This window comes from Chrysochloris asiatica, unplaced genomic scaffold (genome assembly GCF_000296735.1).
Source record: "Chrysochloris asiatica unplaced genomic scaffold, ChrAsi1.0 scaffold00010, whole genome shotgun sequence".
Lineage (NCBI taxonomy): Eukaryota > Metazoa > Chordata > Mammalia > Afrosoricida > Chrysochloridae > Chrysochloris > Chrysochloris asiatica.
In genome coordinates this window covers 25,701,780-25,729,775 of record NW_006408528.1, presented here as the reverse complement: position 1 = coordinate 25,729,775, position 27,996 = coordinate 25,701,780, and the positions used below count along the sequence as shown (strand labels likewise).

Here is a 27,996-nt window from a genome sequence, read left to right as displayed (position 1 = left end):
AGCTTGTCATGATCCACACAATCGAAAGCCTTTGCATAGTCAATAAAGCACAGGTAAACATCTTTCTGATATTCTCTGCTTTCAGCCAAGATCCATCAGAAATCAGCAATGATATCCCTCGTTCCACGGCCTTTTCTGAATCTGGTTTGAACCTCTGGAAGTTCTCTGCTAATGTATGCTCACAGCCATTTCCGTATTACTTTTAGTAAAACTTTACTTGTATGGGATATCAAAGATATTGTCTGATGATTTGCACATTCCTTTGGGTGACCTCTCTTTGGAATGGGCACAAATACGGATCTCTTCCAATCAGTGGGCCAGATAGTTGTCTTCCAAATATCTTGGCATAAATGAGTGAGTGCCTCCTGTTCTGCCTCACTTTTTTGGAAGATTTCAATTTTTATTCCATCATTTCTTGGTACCTTGTACTTTACCAATTCCTTCAATGCACCTTGGACTTCTTCCTTCAGGATTATTGGCTCTTGATCATATGCTATCTCTTGAAAGGTAGATGAAATACATAGAAATCAAATTGACTACATCTGTGGAAATAGATGATGGAAAAGCTCCATATCATCAGTCAAAACAAGGCCAGGTGCAGATTGTGGAACAGACCATCAATTGCTCATATGCAAACTCAAACTAAAGCTGAAGAAAATCAAAACAAGTCCACGAGAGCCAAAATATTACCTTGAAAATATCCCACCTGAATTAGAAATCATCTGAAGAACAGATTTGATACATTAAACAAATAATATTGTATATCGGTTAATACTTTTAAAGTCAAAGCTATTTAAAGTTTATGACACAAAAGTTTACAAGCCATTTCACCATTCAAGTTTCAATGATTATATTCTTTGCTAAAATTTATCTTTCAACCACTCAAAAAAGCACAACAGTTCAAAGTGAAAGCTGCACTGTCCCTTCAAAAATGTCTATTTGCAAATTATGGAGACATGGAAATTAACAAAAGAACACAAAATTTCTATGGCAATAAGGTAGTAAAAAGTTTATTTACCTGGAAGTTGTGAATACTCCATATACGATTGGATTTTTAGGATCCTTAGAATTCATTAGGAATACATCCTCTGTTTGAAAACAAAATTGTGGGAAGTTGTATTTTTGGCAGTCATGGCAAAGTCTGAACAAAGTTCCTTCTACCACACATCCAGCTACTTACGTAATTCATCAAAATGAGTGTCAATGCCATTTGGACCTGGCACTGAGCAAATCAGACGAGCTTTGAGGAATGTTGTCCATTTATTCACCAGACTTCTGTGGCCCCCAAAGTCATTCTGAAAGAAGCAAATGTCAGTTTTAAGAACTATTCATGTAAATGATCATTTCAAGTATTTCTTTTTCTTGTATCATGAGATAGACAGAAAATGCAATTTCTCATTTTCAAAAGTTCTATTATCAGTTCAAATAACCAGATATATTACTCTATGGCTCTTTATTGTATTGATGGTTGGATCACTCACTGAAACTTTATTCAAGGAACAACTTGTAATAAATATCTATTAACATAGAAGAGCCATTTCTGTTGTATTGCTACTTTTCCCATTGTGTTACCACTCTAATTAGTAATTAAACTCATGTTAGTTCATTTTTGCTATATAATTTACATTCCTTAAGATCTTATTTATCTACTTAAGCTGGGTCACAGCCAGTGCTTGGAACATAGTAGGCATTCGATGAGCATTGAATGGATGAATAAATGCATGCCTCATAACATAAACTGAAAATACAACTCAAATAAAAACTTGTAGGTATCAGACATTCTACAATCTTAAATATCTGAAGCAATTTGATTTTGTAGATAGCAGGTAGAGAAAATATTTGCGTGCAGCTTAATAATAATAATAATAATAAAAACTTATTCCAGAGAAAGTATTTTATAAAAGTATGTCCACACCATAATAAAATCTGACTTTATCCTAAATATAGGAATAAATCCAATTTGATGGTATGTATTTAGTGTCAACTGTAGTCATTTAGAGTAATATTTTATTTATATAAACTAGATCCTTAAAAATATAACACTGATTGATATTTTATTTATAAAGATTTTTTAAATCCCTGTAAGAGAGTTTAAAAATATCCTTTATGTTTTGTTGAAAAAATATTCTCATACATTTTATGTTTTATTAGTATGTTTTAAGATAGTCAAAATTTTAAATTGTCCATTAAATAAACATACTAGAGATAAATAAGTGGGCAATGATTGGGGTAGGAAAGAAACTACCAATAACACACCTGATCATTTTTTGAAAAAATATGATACTTTTAGAAAAAGCAATTTTATTGTAAGAAGTGATGGAACAACCTTTGTCATTTTCTTGAGTTGAAATTTGCTTTAACACATGCTAACATTTGGTTTTATGCACAGTGGTGTGGTGTTGTCTGATCAGCATTGGCCTGCGAACCACAGGTTGGCAGTTCAAACCCATCAGCTGCTCATTAGAAATCCTATACAGGGTCACTGTGAGTCAGAACCAACTCGACACACTTAACAACTTAGCAACATATTACATAAGGAAAAAAAAATCATTGTTATTATGTTTTCACATTGATGCTAATAATACCAAGTATTTTATATACGTATTTATGAAACAATTTCTCTAATTTTTATGCTTGACACCATAATGCAAAGTTGCTGCCATATCATGGCACACAATAAATAAAATTATTCAGAAAAATAAACCTCAAAATTATATGTGTGAGTAAGTGCATACAGACGATGTAAAAATCAATCTGCAAAAACAAGCTTTAATATTTGTTTCTCTAAAATTTAAATTAAAAACTCAGTCAATTATTCTAACAAATATGCATTCATTGTTTATACTTTGTAAAATACTGTGCTAGACCTGAGAATGCAAAGAAGAGTAGAATGGTATGTGAACTCTCCCAGATTAAATAGAAAAAATATTTCTCCAGAAGTTTAAACTATGATCATTCAATCTACTGTGAAATAACACAAGTTATTACATAACTTCTTCCTACTTGTTTTGCTATGTAGAGTTATTCTTAAGAAACTACAATGCACTTCTAATCATTTATTTGTTTTTTTTGTTTTATCATTTAAATATCTGCTGTGATCTGTCCATGTTTTTTTATTTTTTACAAATTTAATTTTACTTGCACTTAGGAGTAAGAAAAAAATAAAAACTGTGATTGCACAATAACCTGTTTTTCAAAGCTTTGTCTTTACCTCACCTTGCATATCTGACCTATTCTAGCATGAGTGGCTTTTCCAGAATGCTCTCCATCTATTGCATTTTCACGGAAGAAAAAATATACTTTGTCATCTTCAGGGTTGTCACTCTCTGGGATGAGGTGGGCACTAATGAATCTTGGATCTGAGAGACAAATTATAGAATATATGTATTAATTCACAGTTGAGTAAATACCATTCATTACAGTCCATTATGACTCTATTTGGTATATTCCAAGAAACCAGTCTTTTCCTGTGTTCACCTTTTTCAATACATGAGAAACTTTATTCATTCTAAAGTTTGTTACAAATCACCTTATTTCTTAAAACAAAACATTTGTTACTGTTGCTTGGAAGGTTAGGAGAAAGTGCAGAAATCCTCAATGTGATCACATATATTGAAAATGCATTACTAGATATTAAAGTACTTTTGCACTGCAATGTGCTACGAAATATTACTTATTGTAATTATTGTCATTATTCTTCCATTCAAGCATAAAATAGTTTAAATAAAAGAAGTAATAGATCTATTTCAATTTCCTGCCAAGACTGGGAGATAAGGGAGAGGGTAGATCTACGAAACAAAAGAACTCCTACCCTCTGCTCTTCCCCATCTCAGGGATAGACAATGGCATTTTGCTAGGTTCTCAGACCCCAAGCCTTGCAGACAACCTTAATTCCTCTCTTTTTCTCACATGCCAGAATCTATTCATCACCAAATCCCCATCAATACCCATTTATCACCAAGACCTCCAGGACCATCCTCTCCCAGGGTAGCAGCCTGGATTTTTACTACAGATTTCCTATATTTGCCTTGTTTCCGTGTTACTCACCAACTGCTTCTTGGAAAGAGTACACGGGGTCTCTATGAGTCAGAACCCACTCGATGGTACTTAACAACAACTCAAGAGAACAGATCACAAATGGTTTTTGATTATTAGAGTGTAAAAGGTTCACACTGACTTTTGTGCTAGATAATAGACTCATATTGTTGTTGTAAACGCCAGATTGTGTTATTTCCCTTTCCAGTCCCTCCAATATCTTGCCAACCAATTTACAGTAAAATACAAAATCCTTCCAATAATCAAAAACCATTTAGGATCTGTTTTCTTGCTGTTGTTGTTAAGTGCCGTTGTGTCATTCCAACTCATAGCGACCATGTATGTAGGGTTTCGGAGGAGTGGCCGGTGAGCTTGAATTGCCTACCTTGTGGTTTAAACCAACTTTGCAGTACAGGATATTATCCCACAGTGCCACTCCAGGACTCCTCTCTTGTTGTTAGGCACCATCAGCTCAGATCAGGCTCACAGCAACCCTATGCACAACACACCAAACACTGCCCATTTAGGTGCCGTTCTCACCAGACTTGTTACATTTTGAGTTCATTGCTTCTGCCACTGTGTCAATCCATCATCTTGGGGGTCTTCCTCTTTTTTTGCTGACCCTCCACTTTACAAAGCATGATGTTCTTCACCAGGGACTGGTCTTACCTGATAACATGTCCAAAATATATCTGATAATACATCCATAATTTGAATTGACTAATTTTAATATAGTCTTCCTTATTCATTGCTCAACTTTCACATGCATATGAGGCAATTGAAAATACCATGAATTGGGTCAGGTGTACCTTAGTCCTCAAACTGATCTCTTTGTTCTATAACTCTTTAAAGAGGTTTTGTGGAAGTTGATTTTCCTAATGTAATATGCTATTTGATTTGCTGACTGCTGTTTCCATGAGGGTTGATTGAGGCTCCACAAAATAAAATCTGTGACAACATCAATCTCTTCTCCATTTATTATGATGTTATATTTTAGTCCAGCTGTGAAGAATTTTGTTTTCCTTACATTAAGGGGTGGTCTTTGATCTTCATCATTAAATATCTTAAGTCCTCTCTTTGCTTTCAGCAAGCAAAGTTGTATTATTTGCATACGACAGGTTGTTAGTGATTCCTCCTCCAACTCTGATACCACATTGTTCTTCAAATAATCCAGTTTCCAGATTATTTGTTCAGCATACAAACTGAGTAAGTATGGTGAAATATAACCCTGGCACACACCTCTCCTTATTTTAAGCCATTCAGTAATCCCTTGTTCTATACTAATAACTGACTTTTGGCCTACATACAGGTTCTTTATGAGCACAATTAAGTGTTCTAAAACATCTATTCTTCACAGTGGTATCTGTAGTTTACCATGATCCACACATTTGAAAACCTTAACATAGTCAATGAGGCACAAGTAAACATCTTTCTGGAATTCTCTGCTTTCAGCGAAGATTCACTGGGCATCAGCAAAGATAACCCTAGTTCCACATCTTCTTCTGAATTTGGTTTGAATTTCTGGCACCCTTGCTGCAGTGCATTGCAACTGTTTTTTAATTGTCTTTAGAAGAATTTTACTTGCATATGGTATTAATGACATTGTTAGATGGTTTTCACATTCTATGGGGTCACCACTCTTTGACAAAGGCATAAATATGGATCTCTTCTAATTTGTTGGCCAGTGATACAACAGTTTGTTGTAAGATTTCAGTTTGTATTCTATCAATTCCTGGAACCTTGTTTTTCACCAACACCTTCAGTATAGCTTGGACTTCTTCCCTCAGTACCATTGGTTCTTGATCATATGCTACCTCTTGAAATGGTTGTATTTCTACCTTTTTTTTTTTTTTTCAGTGACTCTGTATTCCTTCTGTTTTCTTTTGATGCTTTCTGTATCATTCAATATTTTGTTGTTAAATGCTGTTGAGTAAGTTCAGACTTAGTAACTCTGTATATGGTTTCTGAGAAGCTACTAGCTAGCAGCTTCCAGTTAGCAGCCCAATGCTTATCCTATAGTGCCTCACCGGGACTCCATAAAATACTTAAGTATTACAGGTTTAGGTTTGAAGCTTTTCTTCTGGTTTTTCTTTTTTCAACTTGAGAGTTGGTCTTTGGTCATCTATAACTCCTCTACCTTCCCTAACTTCCATCTAGCCAGCTAGACTGACCCTCTTTTTAATTCTCAGTCCTATCTCGGGTTTTCTCCTTGAATAATATTTTTGCTTTTGTATATCATCGAAGTTGTTCCTATTTTCACTCAGGCTTTTGCTCAAATTTTACATGATCAAAGAGAACTTCTTTGACTATCCTTTGGAAAGCACTGAAACATTTATGCCTGAATATTTTTTGTTTCTCTTTATGTATTATTTCCTTCCTGTGACTATTCAAACCCTGCTGTGATCTATCAATTTTTTCTATCATCTCTCTCTTTCTCTATCTATTTATCTTCACTTGCATATTGTCTATTATCCTTCCCACACTAATGCAGTGTAAGTTCTATAAGAATAGGGTCTTGGCACATTGATTTACTGCTGTGATTCTAGAAGTTAAAACAGCATGAGCATTTAATGAACATTATTGCAATAATGGAAGGAAGGCAGAACAAAAGGTGACCACATAGAGTTTTCAGAGTGAAATCATAGATCTGCAGTGCTCAAAGTCTCATATCAAAGATATATTTTTAAGTATCTGGGTTAATAATGGTTGTGGCTTATAAAGCTATTTGGAAAAATATTGCAGCTTCATGACTTTAATATATAATGTACTAGGCATCTAAGTTTATCTTATTGAACTCATTTAGGACACCAAACACATTTAAGTTCTGAAAACAATCTACCTTTACTCCCATGATGTATCATGATATCAAGTTCTATGGAATATACAAATATCTGTCAGCATAGTAATTAAGAGACCAGGAACAGGATAAGAACCCTGAAACCAGCTTTATCCATACACAATCCAAGTTAATGAGTCCTGATCTTCACACTGTAAATAATTATTGTTAACATGTGTTCCATGCCTGTAACCTTCTCTTAACTTTTGCTCTGTGACCACACATTTAGTGTATTTTACAGGCCTACCCTAACTATCTTTATCTGGTACTTCAGATAAACTATGTCAATAATGTAAAACTAATGTAATGTTAACAATTCCTATTAAAAGTGCAGAGTACATATGGAACAAGAGTAGGAGATGAATACTTTTAAAGTGGCATCCCTTAGCACTGACATTTTTCAGGCACCAAAATAATACATTACTTAAACTGTTATGGTTGCTGCAAAACCTGTTTTTCTTCATAAATTTATATTTGTTCATATGTATAAAAATATGTTTGCATGTCTGTTTGGTGAGAAATGGTGGGCAGAACAACGAATGTAATTTGATAGATATTATTCTGTTATAAATCAAGGAATTACTACTATATTAATAAATGTAATCTCCTAGGCATGCATGAGTATCTGAATGTGTCTCCATATATACAAATTTACATTTGTGGTTTGTACATATATTTAGGAGTACAGTTTCCTAACAGCTATGGGGAAAAACATGAAGTGTTTTCAACTAAGTAATAACATGATCAGATTTCTATTCCCAGAAGAGTGCTCTGCTTAAGAGAGTAAGTTACAATAGATCAAGAGTGAAGACTGAAAGACCAGGTGGAAAGCTGTCACAGAAACAGAAGTGAGAAGTGATAGATGCTAAGACCTTCATGATGCCTTGAAGTTAGAGAAAAGAGAAATATTCAGGCATTATTTGAAAGTAAAATTGATAAATTATGTTCATTGGTAATATTTTGAAGGTAAAGAGTAAAGGGAAATGTATAGAAAACAAAGATTATTCTAATTTGAGCGATTAGTTGGAAAGTGGAATTTTTGCATTTATTGAGATAGGGATCATTTGAAAAAGGATAGATATAAGAGTGAGGATATAAGATGAACTTAGTGTATACTAAATAGACTTAGAATGAGATATCGGTAGGTGTCCCATAGATCATGGACTATGGAAGCTCAGGAGACAAATCTGGATTAGAATTGAAATTATTCAAACTTGAAGCCAATGGAGTAATTAGGAGGGTACAGAAATAAAGATAGACTCTATGACACTGAGAAAAATGATAAATAGTGAATCTAGCAAGTGGGCAATACAGAAGTGAAAAGAAGACTAATTGCAAACTTTCCCCTTTTAATGGTCCCTTCTCTGTGTCAAGTATGTATTCTGAAAATATCTTTATCCTGATAAAGAAATTAACTACTATAGACACTCTACTCTATAGAGTTACTTTGTGATTCCTTGCATCCCTTCATGAAGTCATAGGCATTCTTGGAGGAGCACTCATACACCTTGTCCCATTGACCAGTGATCCTCATTACTTTGATATCTAACTTTTGCCATTCCTCACCACTCAAAGTGTCCCATTGATTTTCAACAGAAACTATTGAATTATTAAGTAACATTTTCTATTTCTCCTCCTTAGTTGTCTTCAATCATAATAAGCTGAAGTTACTCTGAGTCAGTATCAATTCACACCTTTCTTAAACCTATCATTGTGTTCTGAATTCTTGTGGCTTTTGTAACCCAAATTCTCAGACATCTAACTTTTACTACTTCCTTCCTCTTCTTCCTAAATCTCTAACCATAGATACTGCCTAAATTTCCTTGGAGACCTTTTATTTTCTTCCACTCCTATACATGAAGTTATCTCCTAAGATTTCCTCCATTTAAAGATTATTTTTTGTTTTAGTTTTCTTATGTGTTTCTTATTTCTTTTGGGGAATTTACTCTTATATATCCTTAACTAAGGAGCTCTGGTAGTTCACTGGCTACGAGTCAGGTTGATAATTTCAAGGTTAGTAGTTTGAAACTATCAGCTGCTCTGCAGGAGAAAGAAGAGGCCTTCTGCTTGGGTAAATATTTACAGCCTCAGTAATCCTATGCAGAGTTGCTATGAGTGGGAACCAACTCCATGTCCCACCACCACCACCACCACCACTACCACATATCTCTAATGACCACCAGACAATATCACTCTTCATTTTCTCACTAGATCCAAACTTGTGTTTCAAAATTGTGGCTAAACTGTTCTAGCTAGATATCTCATTTCATCTTTAATTCATTTTGCCTAGTAAAAATTTTATTACCAATTTGTTTTCATAACTCTTTCTGCTCCTTTCTCATTTTAGTCATTATTAACACATAGATATAAAATGTTATCTTATATTGCCTTCATCTCCTCCAGGTTTTATTTGTTTCTTTTTTTAATCTAAATATATTATCAGATTTATCCTCTTATTTTCACTTACCTTTCCTTCTTAATCCTGTTAACACAATTCATGTTCTTATTACTTTACAGTTACATTTTAATACCATCTAACTAGTCTTCTACCTGTATTATCTATTTCCACTAAGTCCCACCCCCATATACCACCATTCATATGCTACAGAAACACACATGAATACAGTTATGCCACACAGTTTCTAGAACTGATTTCAGGTATCAAGTGATATGACAAAGTAGCATAAATTAAATGTGTCAAGCTATACAGCAAGCTGAAGTCACTGAGTCAATAATAAGGCTAAAAGTATACATCATCATGATCTATCCATATACTTGAGGTAGGTCCCATAGTTTTAGCACAAGAGCAATTGTGAGTTACATAATTCACAATATCTCAAAAACAGAAAAAAAGCTAGTCATATTCAGTGTCATCCACAAACTAACCTCGGCATATCTAAATGACAGAACTTACTTAACACACTGTCGTACCTTGAATTTACTTGATATGGCTTTTCTACCCAAAGTTTTAATTCCCACCAAATGACTTAAGGGGACCATGCAAATAGGGCTTAAAGGACTCTAATGTTATGATTAGCCAGCTTTGTCATTTGTTAGGTATAAAAGGAGCCATCTTATAAGCAGGAACAGACAAATCAGGACCACCAAGAAAGAAGAACACAGGTGAAGCATGAAATACCTACTTAGAAAAGCAGCAGCAGCAGAAGAAGCGGTGACAGAGACAGAGGCAGTGGCATGGAGAGGCTGAGCAGCTAAAGGCTTTTAAGGCCATGGACCAAGTAAAGTTGTGTGCCTACAGGCAGGAGGCTGACTTGCAGGATGTGCACTTTGGGTGCTCACAGACTGGCTAAAGGTACTTTGTAGCACTTGTTGGAACAGGGTAGAGGCCAAGGGGCTACAAGCCCAAGGGACTGATGACAAGAGTGCAGTGTAGCTGCAGTGCAGCACAGAAGACATGTTCCTGATTGGAAAACTCTTGCATCCTGAGTTGTTTTTGATCCTGAATTGTACCCTATTTACTTCCCTAATAGACCTGAAACTTGTGAGTATTGTTATGAGTTCTGTGTGGTGAGTGCAATGGATTATTGAACCTGGAAGTGAAGCAGAGAGTGCTGTGAGAGGAATGGTTGGTGTCAGAATAGGGTAAAGAAGGTTCTAGGGTGGAGGCATGTCTGACTTCCAGTTCACAGGATTTTGCCTTGGGCTACTTTTAACTTTGAGTCTCCTTTCCCATTGTGAAGTCAGATGTGACCCACACACAGTTTTTACACCCACTGCATCTCTTGTCTTCAGAGGCATGATGTCCCTTTAGTATGGAAAACTTTCCTTCTATATCTTTTGTAACATTTAAATCATATTCTATTATCCTAATTTTCATCCTTATCTCATGGAAGACATTTATCCTAAATGTCTTTCTCTAGCTCTCCCTTTGTTGTTAAGTACCATGAAGTAGGCTCTGACTCATAGTGACCCTGTACCGGGTTTCCAAGGCTGTAAATCTTTACGGGAGCACAGAGCCTCATCTTTCTCCCATGGAACTTCTGGTAGTTTTGAACTGCTGACCTTAAGGTTGGCAGCCCGACTCGTAACCACTATGCTACCAGAGCTCCCTTGTTGTTGTTGTTATGTGCCGTGGACTCGGTTCTGACTCATAGCGACCCTGTACAGAGCTCCCTTAGCTTCTATATATTAAAAAAAGTTATCCTTTCTACTTATTTTGCATCTGAACAATTGAAAGGACCCAAATATAGGTCTTTATCTTTTTACTCCTGCTTGCTGTTGTTGTTGTTGTTAGGTGCCATCAAGTCAGTACCAACTAATAGTGACCCTATGTACAATAGAACGAAGCACTTCCAGTCCTGGACCAACCTCACAATTGTTGCCACGCTTGAGCCCATTGATGCTGCCACTTTGCCAATTCATCTCTGACCCTCCACCTCACCAAACATGATATCCTTCTCTGGTGATTGGTCCCTCCTGACAATATGTCCAAAGTGTGAGAAACAAAGTTGGGCCATCCTGGACTCCAAGGAGCACTCTGGCTGCACTTCTTCCAACACAGATCTATTGGTTCTTTTAGCAGCCCGTGACACTTTCAATATTCTCCTCCAACCCCAAAGCATAAATTCTTCTTTGATCTTCCTTATTCACTGTCCAACTTTCACATGCATATGAGGTTATTGAAAATACCATGGCTTGGGTCAGGCACACCTTAGTCCTCAACCTGACATCTTTGCTCTTCAACACTTTAAAAAGGTCTTGTGCAGCAGATTTGCCTAATGCAATACATCGTTTGATTTCTTGACTGCTGCTTCCATGAGTGTTGATAGTTGAGCCAAGAAGAATGAAGTCCTTGAAAACTTCAATCTTTTCTCCATTGATTAGAATGTTGTGCATTGGTCCACTGGTGAGGATTTTTGTTTTCTTTACATTGAGATATAATCCATATAGAAGGCTGTGCTGTTTGATCTTCATCAGTAAATATTTTAAATCTTCTTCACTTTCAGCAAGCAAGGTTGTATCATCTGCATATTGCAGGTTGTTAATGAATCTTCCTCCATTCCTGATGCCACATTTTTCTTTATGTAACCCAGCTTCTCGTATTATTTGCTTAGTATACAGGTTGAATAAGTATGGTGAAAAAATACAACCCTGTCACACACCTTTCTTAATTTTAAACCATTCAGTATTTTCATGTTCTGTTTAAACAACTGCCTCTTGGTCCATGTACAGATTCCTCATGAGCACAATTAAGTGTTCCAGAATGCTCATACTTTGCAATGGTGTCCATAGCTTGTCATGATCCACACAATCAAAAGCCTTTGCATAGTCAATAAAGCACAGGTAAACATGTGTTTGATATTCTATGCTTTCAGCCAAGATCCATCGGACATCAGCAGTGATATACCTCATTCCATGTCCTCTTCTGAATCTGGCTTGAACCTCTGGAAGTTCTCTGTCAATGTATGCTTGCAGCCATTTCTGTATTACCTTTAGTAAAACTTTACTCTCATGGTATATCAAAGAGATTGTACGATGATTTCAGAAGCTTCTCCGCTTCTGACAAAATATTAAAATCATTTGATCTTGAAAAGATAATGGTGTCATTGAGTTTGCTTTTTCTTTGTCCATTGGACAAAATTGGCCAATAATATAATTTGACTGTTATGACCAATAAAAACATAGCTTAGGTCAAGTCTTGTCAGGAAAACCTGACTAAAAACATCTGGTTCCTTAATTTAAAATAGTTCAGACAACCGGAGCCTTGCTGTGTTTTATGTAAGATTTACACGCTGAACTTTAAGAAGCTGTAGACTGTGAAGTCTGTTGTTACGAGACCTGCTATCCTTGAATCCTTTTAATTTCTGTACAAAGAAAGATTCAAGAACTTCTGTACACTTGTAAAAAGGGGAGTCACTTGGATTGTAGTAACGACAGTTATCTAAAATTTGGTCATATCCTCCACGAATTCGGTCAGCCTTTTATAATATCGCCGTTGTCCTCTTTCTTCCATGTGGCAAGGTTCATCGGTTCCTTAATAATACCATAGTAATCTGGTGCGTTATCAGGTTCTGCTGGCTCAAGGAAAGGCCAGGCCATCTTGTGAGCCTGTGAGGAGCAGCACCCTCTTGAGCTCCTCATAATCCTTCTCCGTCAGTGGGGTGAGCACTGTCATGGCGTCCCCTGTTGACTAGCACTGTGGACAGACATACTCATCAATGAGCTCTGCCTCACTCTGCCAAGATGTCGACACAGCGCCTGTGGTACCAAGTCTGACACCGGTCACAGCCAATATAAAACTTAGATTCATCGTAAGGCATTTTGCAGATACAGTAAAGCTTTGTGTCCTTCTTAGTTTCCTTTGAAGTAGTAGAGATCATTTTCTTCTTCTTGGACTTGGAGGTTGAGTCTTTTCCCTCTAGGAGGCCACAGGAAGCATGGGTGTGGGCAGGAGAACTGCATGCTGCCGGGTGGGCGGAGGTGAAGGTGGAGTGGCTGGCGGAGCTGCAGCTACTGATGGGGCCTGCACCAGCTCTTTTTCTTTCTTAAGTTTGAAGTCTTTGTTTAGCTCTTCCTGGACTTCAATTCAGAGGTCTTTGTCTGTTGGGTCCCCTCTCTTTGGAATGGACATAAATAAGGATCTCTTCTACTCAGTTGGCCAGACAGTTGTCTTCCAAATTTCTTGGCATAAATCATTGAGTGCCTACAGTGCAGTCACACTTTCTTGAAAGATTTAAATTTTTATTCTATCAATTCCTGGTTGCCTTGTTCTTTGCCAATTCATTCAAAGCACCTTAGACTTCTTCCTTCAGTATTATTGGCTCTTGATCATATATTACCTCTTGAAATGGTTTGACATCAACCATTTCCTTTTGGTACAGTGACTTTGTGTACTGTGTATCCTATAGTGGATAGAAAATAAAGATGAACCTACCATAGACTAAGTTCTAGAAATCCTGTAATACATTATTCTAGATAGTATCTTTGAGGACAACTAGCTATTGCCTGGGACCTGAAAACAAAGGAGGAAGGAATGTGAGAAAGTAAACTTGAACTAACTGTGATACTATACCTAGCCTAATTGTTGTTGTTGTTGCTAATTGCTGTTGAGTCACCTTCAATTTGTTTTCCCTGCCTCAGACCTGACTTCAGCTTCCTCCAACTTATGTCTACTGCCTATTGCCTTTTAACAGATAGCCTTTACATACGCAAACCATTCCTTGGCAACCCAGAGTATACTCCTCAGTCAGAATTTATAAAGCTCTATTTTATCACTTGTTTTCTTTTTCCTACCCTCTTGTAAACTGATCTCCCTGTTTTTCCTATTACTCCCATGTTAAGCATAGTTTCTGAGGCAGCATAGTTCCCAAATGAGTGAATACATGATGATGAATCTCCTATTAAAGTTTGTATGTTCACTGGGGGAAAAAAAGTCACATTGTCATGAGTTTTGAAAGAGTTTGTCATTATTTAGCGAGGAGTTGAGCTCATCATGGGCTCATATTTTGGTTTCTGGTTAAAGAAATGCTTAAATATGCTTTTCTAAAGTGTAACTTTTTAAAGAGTCATTTCACAATAGCAGATTACATAATGTCATTTTGAAATTTTATGAATTTTCTTTTGACCTGTAAAATTTCTTTTTAAAACTTTATTCTTTTAGATAATTTATATAGTCTCATTAGTCATGTTTAAATTTTACAAAATTAGATTCCATCAATAATATTCACAATAATAGAAAATAAGTCTATTTCTTTTATGGAGCTAAACATAATGTATACGCTGTATGTCAGAGCTTTTCGGTGTCCTGAGAAGTTAAAAGTATTTGTGCAATTTACCTTGTCATCAAAGACTTCCCATGGAAAAGATTTAATAAAATTCACTCAGATGACCCCAATTCATTAGTTCTCTTTATAAACCTAAAAATGTCATGGTGTTCATGAAACAGATATTCTACTTCCAGCTACTCCCATCAAATGGAAAACATAAATGAAAACTCGAACACACTAGTCTTTCTTCTTTAATCTGTGTTCTGTAACCCATTAAAGCAGTGCATGCTTAGCTCCAGTCCAGATACAAATTCCTGATCTCATTGTGGTTAAGACCATCAAAAATAATAGACACACATATACATATCTTTTAATAATGTCAACAGTTACAGCATCAGATATACCTTTCCACATTGCAATGTTCTCTGTTAAATCCAGAAAATCCCAAGTTACAATTATTTACCCAAATCCTTGAGCTTGTACAATTTGAGAAGATTGCCTGCAATGTGAAGCCGGAAGTCAACAAGGATGTATACGAAAAGCTGAACATCAAAAGCGAGTGGCAAAATCCATTTAAACGAGATCAAAGTGCATTAATCTTGCCTGTGTAAAACTGCAATGCAAACATTATGAAAGGTAAACAGAGTCGGAAAGGATTCATTCATCTCACGAGCTTAAATAGTGTGCCTTTGGGGAGAAAACTTTGTCTTTACAGGTACTGTGGTACTTTTGTAATGTCTTGAGCACATATGGAAGCTGAAAAAAAAATAATCACTTTAATAATCTGGGGCCAATGCTATCATGTGAAGCATGGAATCTTTAGTCATGATTATAACAATAAACACTGAGTAAACACACTATTCTTTTCTTTCCCCTTTATCTCCTTTTCCACCCCTTTACATTCTTCCATTCCTAATCCCACAGATGGCATTTCTTGCAAAATTCACGTTTGGGCACCACCTGCCACTAGTAACAGTACCACTCTGTTGAAATATTTTTAGCAGCTGCAAATTAAACTGTCCTTCAGGTGCAATCTCACACTTAATGAAAATGACACCTTGGCACAGGACACGTGGTTGCCTTTATGATTCATTTGGCAGCTTGAGCGTACTTAAATAATGAGCACATTCTGCTGTTCTCAGCATTATAATCAGTCTGAATCTCTAGTATAGTAACATTCTGACCAGTGTGTGGCCTAAGTACCTTTCCCTTAGGCCAACAACCACCAAGAGAACAAAAAACAAACAAATTAGAGATATTTTTGCTGAACATGAAGTGAGTTTACAGAAGTATTAATTAAGGCTTTTGGAATATCTGTAAATTAGGATATTATTTTGGATTGAATTGTGTCCTCAACAAATATGTGTTGCAAGCCCTAGCCTCTGTACCTGTAGTTATAAACCCATGTGGGGATGAGTGGTCTTTGGTATGTTTATGAGACAGAATTAGTGCACAGTGTGTTTTAAATCAATCTCTTTTGAGATATAAAAGAGATTAAACAAACAAATGAGAGCAGTGAAAACAAGGAAGAGAAATGCCAAGCTACATGAAGATTGTCCAGGGCAGAGACCTTCCTTCAGGGACAACAGAGAGAGAAAGCCTTCCCCTAGAGATGACACCTGGACTTGGCACTGCAGGATAATCACAAGACTGTGGAGTCCTGGTGTGGCGGTGTGGGCTAATGCATCAGAGTATAAAGTCACTTGAGCTGCAAGATTGATGGTTCAAGCTCACCAGTGGCTCCTTGGAAACCATATACAGGGTCGCTATGAGTTGGAATCGACTTGATGACACTTAACAACAACAACTAATCAAATTGTTGGTGGTTCCAACCCATTAGCCATGCCTGAGAAACCCTATACAAAGTCACTGACTGGACAGCACTCAAGAACAAGAACATATATACGATCATTGGAGCTCAAGTGTAGCAACAATTGTGAGGATGGCAGTGCAGTGGACTGGGCAGTGTTGCATTGTGTTGTGCGTAGGGTTAGTCACAATCAACATGATGGCACCTAACAACAACATGAATGGGCGCCTACTTGATGGTACTCAACAATAACAACAAACTCTTGAGAAAATAAATTCCTGTTTGTTAAAATTATCCACTTGTGCTATTTCTGTTTTAAGCAGAAAAAAAAAAAAAATTAAGACACATATGTATTGGTTTTCTAGGAAATAAATCATACACAGTTCATTTGCATAAAGAATGGAATTAATGATTATAAACTCTCATGCAATTGCCGAAAAGATGAGTCCATTTCACAGCATGAAACACTCAGCCAATCATCTCTTAAGGCAGTTAGGAGGCACTATAGCAGATTGGAATCAGGATGTGGCTCTACATATGTGCAGAGTAGAAATGCTCCACTTGGGTTTCAAGGCTATGACCTTCAGAAGCAGATTGCAACCCTGTATAGGGTTTTCAAGGAGTATCTGGTGAATTTGAACAACCGACCTTGCTCTTCAAATGGCCTTGAGGATGATCGCTTTCCTATGATGCCACACCAGGACTCCATATTTATATATGTGGACCTCTGGTAATGTAGTGGTTATTCTGAAGGAGAAAGAAGAGGCGTTCTGCTCCCGTAAAGATTCACAGCCTCGGAAACCCTATACAGGGTCGCTATGAGTTGGAACCGACTCCATGGCACATAACCACCACCACTACCATGTATGTGTTTGCATACATATATATGCATAGATTGAGAGAGACTTAAAAATTATGGAAAAATTTTAATTTTTAGATTTCCATTTTCCCAAAACCAGTCTGAAGCCCCCTTATATACTTATCTCCCTATCTAGCATAAAATCAGCAGTTCAAACCCACCAGCTGTTCCTCAGAAACCCTATATAAAGTCACTATGAGTTGAAACTGACTTGATGTCACTAACCAACAAAGCTAGCACAATGATTCAGTGCCTTATTACTAGCTGCCAAGTCAGTGATTCAGAGGCACACCCGAAGATGCACCTAGTAGTCTGCTTCTGAAAGGTCATAGTCTTGAAAACCAAACGGAGCATTTTCATCCTACACACAAGGAGTTGCCATGAATCAGAACTGATTTAATAGCAATTCAAAGCATTTATTTAGTGTGTGTCTGGGATGTAATGCTGTTGCTGTGAGGTGCCATGGACTCAGTTCAAACCCATAGCGAACCTATGCAAAACAGATTGCAAAATACCTGTGCTATTATCACAATTGTTAGGTTTGAGATCATTGTTCTTATCATTGTGTCATCCCACCTCCTTGGAAGTCTTACTCTTTTTTGCTGACCCTACACTTTATAAAGGAGCTCTGGTAGCGTAGGTTATGAATCAGGCTGTTAATCTCATGGTCAGCAGTTCGAAACTACCAGCTGTTCTGCAGGAGAAAGATAAGGCTTTCTGCTCCCGTAAAGATTTACAGCCTCAGAAACCCTGTACAGGGTTGCTATGAGACGGAACCGACTCCACGGCACATAACAAAAACAACAATACTTTATCAAGCATGATGTCCTTTTCCAGGTACTGGTCCCTCCTAATAATCTGCCCAAAATATGAGAGATAAAGTCTCACCATCCTGATTTCTAATGAGCATTCTGGTTGTACTATTTCTAAGACAGATTAATTAAGATTGAGAATGTATGGGAACATAACAAAGAGCTCATATTTGCATATATGTGTTGTTTTGTGTGTGTTGTGTTTGTTAATATTTTTCTATGGTTATTTTTTAAAATTCAATTATAATACGAAACTAAGTGGAATCTAAAAAAAAAAAGTTACCATATTGAAAAAGAGTCATGGGATCTATTTTCCCAATTTCAAAGCTTAAAAGATATTATTGAAACAATCTAGATACCATATTGCTGTGTTGTTAGATGCCATCCATTCATATTCAACTCATAACACACAACAGAATGAAACAGCCCCTTCCTGCACCTTCCTCACAATTGTTGTTATGTTTGAGCCCACTGTTGCTGCTACTGTGTCAATAAGTCTCCTGGTGAGGGGGGTCTTTTTCTTTTTCTTAGACCCTCCACTTCACCAAGCATAATGTCCTTTTCCAGAAACTAGTCTTTTCTGATAACATGCCTGAATATGAGAGTCGAAGTCTCACCATTTTGGATTCTAAGGTGTATTCTGATTGTACTTCTCCCAAGAGAGATTTCTTTGTTTTTTGTTTTTGTTGTTTTTTTTCTCGTAGTTCATGTTATTTTCAATATTTTTCTCCATCACAATCATTCAAATGGTTCTTCTATGGTCTTCCTTACTCATTGTCCAGCTTTCACATTCATATGGAGTTCTTGAAAATATAATGTCTTAGCTCAGGACCACATTAGTCAGTAAACAGACTGCTTTGCTCCTGAATACTTTGCAGATGTTTGTGCAACACATTTGCCTAATGCAATACATTGTTTGATTTCTTGACTGCTATTTCCATGAGTGTTGATTGTGGATGCAAGTAAAATGAAGTCTTTCACAACTTCAATCTTTTATTCATTATTTATCAAGATGTTATTTGGCTCCAGTTGTGCAAATGTTTTCTTTATATTGATGTGCAAATCATACTGAAGGTTGTAGTCTTTGATCTTTATCAGGAAGTATTTTAAGCCTTCACTTTCAGCAAGTAAAGTTGTATCATCTTCATATAGCAGAGTGTTAATGAGTCTTCCTCCAATCGTGATGCCATGTTTTCTTCATGCTGCGGGTTAATGTGCCAGACTGCAAAGACGTTTGAACTGCAAGGTCAGCAGTTCAAGCTCACCAGCTGCTCCTCGAAAACCCTATACAAGGTCGCTATGGGTCGGAATAGACTTGAGGGTACTTAACAACAACAATAACTTGAGTTTGGGGGCAGGGGAAGTGGAGACAGGCAGCGGAGGCTCCTCAATGCAGGCGCAAATAAACCAGAGCAGGTGCTATGCTGGGACAGTTCCAGAGCTTTAGATCTAATATAAAATGGGGGAAAACAGTTTCGGGAACCCACATGCAGAGAAGTCTGATTGTAGCAGGAATAAATGGCTATTTCTGAATCAATCCAGATGCTGCCTGTGGCCCCGAACCAGGTGGAGACCAGAGGGCGGGCCTACAGCCAGGCTGATACAGAGCAAAAGCCATGGAGCGACTTGTGGAAAAAGAGGTGTGACAGCTTTTTTTTTACTTTTCTTTCCTCCTCTCCCCTATAGCACCCTCTCTGCCCACCCCAGGCATCTTAAGGCAGGTGGGAGGGCACCCCCTAAAGCGTCCAGCGTTGTTCCCACAGGGTACAGTTTTCCCACAGCACAAAGAGAAAATATCTGAAAGCCCCAGGGTCCCACAAACTAATCCTTTGGCAGCTTCTTATGACATCTGACTCTGGGATTTAGCCCTAAAGTTGACTGTCCTACTTTAGTGGGAGACTTTATTCCTGCCTTACCTAACAAGACACAGCCCGTCTGGTCATACAGCCAAACCATAGTTGCACGTTGTAAAACCCCAACATAAAAGGTAAGAGTCAACACCGACTACTATATACAAGAGCTCACTCATTTTGAGAATTATGCTGTGCATACACAGATACCTAACTGACCTTCAGAGATAAAAAATGTGAACAGTTCTTCTTCCATTCATTTCTCACATCTGCACACCTCAACAGTGGTGACTACATTATTTGCTCAGCAAATAACTGAATAAGTATGGTGAAAGGATACAACCCTGTTGCACACCGTTCCTGATTTTAAACTCTTCAATATTCCTTGTTCTGTCCTAACAACTTACTCCTGGACTGTGTACAGGGTCCTCATGAGCACAATAAAGTGTTCTGGAATATCCATTTTTCATAATCTTATCCATAGTTTGCGTGATCCACACAGTCAAAAGCATTTGCATAGTCAATACATCTTTCTGATATTCTCTGTGTTCAGCTAAGGTCCATCTGATGTCAGCAATGATATTCCTAGTTCCATGTCCTTTTCTAAATCTGGCTTGAATTTCTGGCAATTCCCTGCTTATTTGCTGCTGCAACCATTTTTTAAATTGTCTTAAGCAAAATTGATATTGATATTTTTCGATGATTTCTCTATTCCATTGGGTCATCTTTCTTTGGAAAAGGCACATGTATGGATCTCATTCAATCAGTTGTCTGGGTAGCTGACTTCCAAATTTTTTGGCAAAGATGAATGAGGGATTCCAGTGTTGCATCAGTTTGTAGACTGATTTCAAGTTGTATTCCTTCAGTTCCTGGACAGTTTTTTTTTGTGTGTGTTTTGTTTTTTTGTTGTTGTTGCCAATGCTTCAGTGCTATTTAAACTTCTTCCTTCAATATCATCGGTTCTTAATCATATGCTACCTCTTGAAATGTTTGAACATCAAATATTTCTTTTCTTACAATGACTGTGTATTTCTTCCATCTTCTTTTTGATGCTCTCTGCATCATTCAATATTAGTCACTTGGAAACCTTCAATAGTGCAACCTGAAGCTTGAATTTTTTTTCTTCAGTTATTTCAGCTTGAGAAGTGCTAAGCATGTGCTTCCATTTTGGTTTTCTAATCCCAGGTCTTTGCATATTTCATTATAAAGTTTGACTTTGTCTTCTTGAACTGCCATTTGAAATTTTCTGTTCAGCTCTTTTACTTCCTTATTTGTTGCATTCGCTTTAGCTTCTCTATGCTCAAGAGCAAGTTTCAGAGTCTCTTCTAACATCCATTATGATCCTTTCTTTCGTGTCTTGTAAATTGCTTTTTGCTTTCTACCTTTATGGTGTTCTTGATGTCATCTCACAACTCTTCTGGTTTTTGGTCATTCGAGTTTAATGAATCAAATCTGTTCTTTGGATAGTGTCTAAATTCAAGTGGGGTATATTTAAGATCATATTTTGACTGTTATGTACTTCAGCCTGAACTTCCACATGATCAATTGATGGTCTCTCCCACAGTCTGCCCTGGCCTTGTTTTGGTTGATGCTATTGAGTTTTTCCACCATATCCTCCTACAAATATAGTCAATCTGATTCTTGTGTATTCCATCTTCCGAGATCCAGGTGTTTAATAATTTTTTATGTTGTTTAATAAAAATATTTTCAATGAACAAGTCATTGATCTTGCAAAATTCTATCATGCAATCTCCAGCATCCTTTCTATCACCAAAGTCATATTTTCCAACTACTGGCCCTTCCTCTCTGTTTCCAGCCTTCACATTCCAATCACCAGCAATGACCAATGCATCTTGATTGCATGTTTGATGAATTTCAGACTGAAGAAATTGGTAGAATTCTTCAATTTCATCATCACTGGCTTTAGTGGTTGGTGTGTAAATTTGAATAATAGTATTAACTGGGCTTCCTTGTAGGCATATAGATATTATCCTATTACATACAGCATTGTACTTCAAGATAGACCTTGAAATGTTCTTTTTGATGATGAATGCAACATCATTCCTCCTGAATTTGTCATTCCCAACATAATAAACCATATGGTTGTCCCATTCAAAATGCCCAATACCAGTCCATTTCAGCTCATTAAGATATCGATCTTTATGCATTCCATTTAATTTCTTATAGCCTCCAAATTTCCTTGATTGACATTTCATACATTCCATGCTCTGATTATTAATGGATGTTTGCAGCTGTTTCTCCTAATCTGAGTTGTGCTCCATCAAATTAAGGTCCCAAAGGCTTTATTCAATTCATGTCATTATGGTCAACTCTATTCTGAAGTGGTAGCTTTTCCCAAGTTGTTTTTTGGGTGCCTTCCAACTGGAGGGGCTCATTTTCAGGTGTTATATCTGATGATGCTTCACTGCTCTTTATAAGGTTTCCAGTGGCTAAACATTAAAAAAATTCCACCTAGTCTGTCTCAGTCTGGATGCTCCCCTGAAACCTGTCCACCATGGATGACCCAGCTGATATTAAACATATGGGTGGCATAGCCTCCAGCATCACAGCAACATGGAAGTCACCACAATTTAACAAACTGACAGAGGAGTCATCATGGGATATAATAGTACTTCAAAAAATTGCTATTCAGTACTATTTCACTGCACTGTGTAAAAAAAAAATATATATGAGATTTCCTGAAAATATATTTTTTAAGGTAGTAGTAACATAAACTTTGTTAATAAAAGCAAATTCATTCAGAAACCATCTGATAAAGATATAATGAAGCCCGTTAAAGACAACTGTGGACAAAGACATATTGCAAATTACATACATTATAAATTCTATTAGTATTATATGAGTCCTGTTGTGGTGCTTCGGGCTAATGAGCTGGACTGCAAAATCAGTTTGAACTGCAAGGTCACAGTTTAAGCTCACCAGCCACTCCTTCGAAACCCTATACAGCATCTCTATGGGTCAGAACCGACTCAAAGGCTAACAATAACAACTATTAGTGTTTTCTATATCCTAGTCACAAGCTTCAAAATACTTACTAACTAGTGAGGAAATTGGTGAAGGAGAAAAATCATCACCAGATGTCAGCCAGCCCACCAGGATGGCAGCCAGAGTGACTGGCTTCTTCCCCTTTTGGATTTGTGCAACATAAGGGAAAAAGCTCCAAAGAGTCAATAGAGCATGAATAGGAGCTTCCAGCACATTAAGAATGCAGGGAATGCAGTATAAGGTCATCTGAAATTCTTAACTAACAGTCTAAGCAGAGTGTACATATCATTTTTGGCCGTGGAATAAAAAAAACTTCTAGCTGCCAAGAAATAGGTCTGGAAAAACTTCTGATGCTTAGCTGGCTGGGAAACTATGAACAACCCTGGGGATAGTTTAACCCCAAGAAAGGTTCAGCATGAGTCATGTCAGAAGGGAGAGAAGGGCTGAATAGGATGGAAGAGGAGCACAGGATACAAAAGAACATAATAGGCTCTATTTACCGTGTCCCTTTCCTCTGCTTCATATACATTAAACTAACCCACACTCAGCCTGGAAAGGAACCTTGAGATTAAGACTGAGCAAAGTGCAAACTAGTCACTGATAGGTCACAAGAATAAGAGTTAAGCTCTTTCTACTGTCTCCTGTGTATTTTGTAGTCATGCTGTAGGTTACTGCCTTAGTTACCTAATGCTGCTCTAACAGAAATGCCATGAGAGGATGGTTTGAACAACCATAAATTTATTCTCTCACAGTTCAGGAGGCTAGAAGTCAAACTTCAGAGTGCTGGCTCAAGGGTCAGCCTTTCTCTTTTCCACTCTGGGGAAAGGTCTTGTTTTCTTTTAGCATCTGTAGGCCTAGCATTCCTTGGACATCTCCATGTGTCTTGGTATCAGTCTTCCCCTGAATCTAGAAGTTTCATGGTACAGGAGCCCCAGGTCCAAAAGACACACCCCACTTCTAATTCTTCTTTCTTGGTGATAGTAGGTTCCTCTTTCTCAGCTCATTTCTCTTTCCTTTCATATTTCAAAAGAGAGTGGTTCAAAATACAGCCAATCCTGTAGGTTGCATCGGACCTACCTCATTAACATCACTGAAGTGAGGATTTATAATACTTCGGATAATGACATCAGATCAGGCTGGTCACATCATGGGGTTGATTGCATGATATTAGGACTCATCAAGGAGGTGATAACTACATCTTAACTGTGAAGCAGCTGAGATTCCTGGCTCAGCCAACTTGAAACAAAACCTTAACATTTTGTTGCATGTGCTTATATGACATGAGTTATTTGGCATCCTATTTTGATAAAGAGATCAGTTTTAAGGTTAATAAATTGGTGGGAAATCTTGTTAGTAAATGTGTATAACCAAAATTAACTGCTTATGGTTTTACTCAACTGAAGCAAATTACTTCAGAGAAAGTGAAACCCTATGAACTAGTGGGCTAATAAGTATAAACATATGAAGTAATCACTAATATTACTGTTTAAGGGACTATGGTCACTGAAACTTTGTTGTTGTTGTTGAGTGTTGTCCAGTTGGCTCCAACCCATAGCAACCCTGTATAGGGTTTCCAAGAAGCAACTAGAGAACTTGAACTACCGACCTTGTGTTTCAAACTGACTTTGCAGTCCAGCACATTAACCCACAGCTCCACACCAGGTCAAGTCAAATTAGTTATCATCTAGTTCCTCTTATTAATCCCCACTGTGAGGGAGAAAACATTTTTCTATTTTCATTTTCTCAGTTTCATCTCCCATGTTTACTTTGTTGGCAATTCCTGTCAATTTTACCCTTCACATTTTTTTTAGTGTATCTTTCCCTTACTTCCGTTTCCTGAGTTTTATTATCTCCTAAAATATGTGCTCTTAAAAGAATTCCAGTCCTCAAATTATTCTACTTTCCAAGCAATATTCCACAGTGCTGCCAATGTGTGCATCTAAACACACACTGCATTTTTCTTGGCAGTTATCCATCGCCTAAACAATTAAATTCAGACACCTTCAATAGGCATTCAAGGTCTCTGCTACCAAGTCTCTGCCTATAATTGTTGGCTCCTCTCCCCTTACATTTCCCTCTGTACCCTATTGTCTTGACACTCTTGATTCTTGTAACTTTCATTCTTAAATGGTATTATTTAGTGTGCATCTATCTCTCTGGGGAGAATGCCCCCATACAACTTATCTATCAATATACAGCCTATCTTTCAACACTGTTTTCAAAAACCTTCTAGAAACACTCTCTTTAAAATTATTTAGGTGGAAATGTACACATTTGAATTTTCATAATATTTCATTTGGTTTTCTATTACAGTAGTTATACCATACCAGCAGCTCAAAAGTATACTGTACAGTGACACACAGTTGAATTTCTACCATTAATTCTCTTGAGATAGGGCTTTTCATTTATCTAGATGAAATTAGTTCTTAGGATAGTCTTTTTCGTTTTAGGGATGGATCAAGAAAAGCTGAGTGAATTTGCACAAAATGCTTGCTTGCAGCATGGCATGCCTCCAGATACGTAATTTGGGGAAGATAAGTTGCTCAGCAATGGAGTTAGAATGAGTGCCTTCAGGTTGCAGCCTACAGCAGAGTGGTGTGCCCTGTAAGCATTTATCCACAGCATTAAAAGAGTTTTGTAACATTGACCAGGTAGAGAGAGACTTGACTAAGGGCACAGTTGAGGAGAGGCTTTCCTGACTGGAAGAACTGTTCCCTGAGCATTTTCTGATCCTGCATCGCAAACTATAACTTCCCTGATAAACCTCATATTTGTGAGTATTGTTTCTGAGTTTTGTGTGGTCACTGTAATGGATAATTGAACTCTGGATGAGTAGAGAGTAGAGAACTCATGATGTTGTGGGAGTAATGGTAGGTGTCATTTTTTTAAACCACTTGATCTTAGAAATTTTGTCTCCTTCCCTTCTCTATAAAATGTGTGTTTATCTTACTCAATTCCACTCTCAATTTGCAGCCCACTCTCATATGCTTGAACAGTATTTTTAAAAAAGTGGCTTTTGAGCATGTCCATGTAGTATTGTATGGCTGTTATTATGCGAAGCCAAGTCAATTCGGACTCAGTGATTCCATGTGTCCTCGAGGAAGAAACTTGGCTATAATCTTTATGGAAGCAGATCACCAGGTCCTTGTCCTAAAGGTGAGTTTGAACTGCCTAGGTGTAGGCTAGTAAACTCTTTGTACCACCACGCTCCTTGTTGTTGTTGTTGTTAAGTGTTGTTGAGTCAATTCTAACCCATAGCGACCCTGTATAGGGTTTCCAAGGACAGCTGGTGAACTGGAACCACTGACCTTGTGGTTCAAACCGACTTTGTAGTCCAGGGCATTAACCCACAGTGCCACACCAGGACTCCCATAGCTCCTTATTAGGTGACTTCAAATAACTCCCTGCTAGGTCCACCATTTGCATACCTGCTGCTCCCAGATACCCCATCTTATTCAAAGCTACCATCTTTATTTGAGTCCTGGATTCAGAAGCCCAAGATTAAGTGTGACTTGTTTGTCATCATCATTTTCTCAACCACCAGACTTTATTCTTATCTTCCTCATAAATATTTTTCAGAATAATTTTCACCTTAATACTTTATTTAGGTTGCTAATTTTTTTACATTCTTTTAGTAATTCTTTTATTTGTCACAATTATTATATCACTGCTAGGTACCATCCAGTTGGTACCAAGTCATAGTAACCTCATGTACAATGTAATGAAGTCCTTCCCCATGCACACCATCATTGCTATGCTTGAGCTCGTTGTTGAAGCCACTGTGTTCATCCATCTCACTGGGGATAGTCCTCTTTTCCATCGACTCTCTAGTTTACCACACATGACTGTTACCTTCTTACATTTTATTTTCCATATGATGCCAAAGACATTCATCGAATTTCAGATTTCTTGATGCCAATCCATTGTTTAGCATCCTCCATTCACACAGTTTGGTGGGCGTATAAAATTGTCTGGCAGTTTTCTCTGAATATATATGTGTACTCACCTATCCAACACTCCTATTCCTATATATTTTATCAACAGAATAAAAGCATTGTCTTCCAGGACAAGAATACAGAGTAGGTAGAAACAGTGAGCATCTCTTCTGAAACAAAGACATGGAAGAACGAGTGAACAGAGAGAGATCATGGTCTGGAGTCCCGAGCATCAGAGGACAGAACAAAGTGGTGGACTAAGGGCTGACTGGAGGAAGAAGCTTAACAGGAGCAGACAGATTTTTTTTAAAGTGATGGACAGGTTGTGGCTGCTATGGAGTGGGAGTGGAGAGGCTATCTTGAGATTTTATTAATAGCTGTTGGTACAGCAACTTGCAGGAACAGGATACGACAGCTGGTTAGAGGAAAGTGGGTACAGTTCTCCCTTGTTCATGCCCTTCTGGTAGCTGAGAACTGGCCAGTCCCCACAAGGCCAATTCAGCAGCCAGTTGAACAGCCACCTTCACAGCCTCTGCTCTGCCTGGAATCAGGGACCCGGCATAGACTCACTGTTTCTGGTTTCACGTGAACCCAACCTAAACTATCCTACACAAATTGTGAACAGAAAACTAACTATATTCACACTTAAATTCTCTAACACACCCACAAAGAAACAAGTGGTGACTTCCTGAGAACACACCAATATATCATCAATTAAATATAAATATACCGGGAAGCCATCAAGGCAAGCAATCAGGTTCCTTCAAGACAAACTCCCCTCCTAAGACTGAAACTCAAAGGGAACACATGAGCAGGCATGTAAGCTTGCTGGTGCCCATATTGGTCTACTGGTGAGTGGAAGCAGTGGAAAGTCAGCAATGAAGAAATGGGTGAGTTCAACCATGTTCCACAGACTCCCGCTGACCTGGAGATGAGAGAGAAGAGGAAGGGCTTATTGGTCCAAATTGTGGGGACACCTGCGCCTATGGATAAGGACATAGCCACAGAGGGCTAGAGCTGAAAGTGAAGTATCCAGCTGATAGGAAGTGAGGGGAGATGCACAAAAACACCCAAATTTGAAGATAGTACCCATTTGACCTAGCTCAATGGCTTCACAATCAGAACT

At 37.6% G+C, this 27,996-nt stretch overlaps 1 protein-coding gene across 1 annotated transcript in view; it reads right to left on the bottom strand.

Annotated features, from left to right (window-relative positions):
* SEMA3A (sema domain, immunoglobulin domain (Ig), short basic domain, secreted, (semaphorin) 3A) overlaps nucleotides 1-27,996 on the bottom strand; it is a 324,888-nt gene that overhangs the window by 73,576 nt on the left and 223,316 nt on the right. Inside the window, exons 7-9 of the mRNA XM_006834338.1 lie at nucleotides 3,217-3,359; nucleotides 1,181-1,295; nucleotides 1,019-1,088 (exon numbers count right to left, since the gene is read on the bottom strand). Of these exons, the coding sequence (XP_006834401.1) occupies nucleotides 1,019-1,088; nucleotides 1,181-1,295; nucleotides 3,217-3,359 (328 nt within the window). The remainder of the gene's footprint in view (nucleotides 1-1,018; nucleotides 1,089-1,180; nucleotides 1,296-3,216; nucleotides 3,360-27,996) is intronic.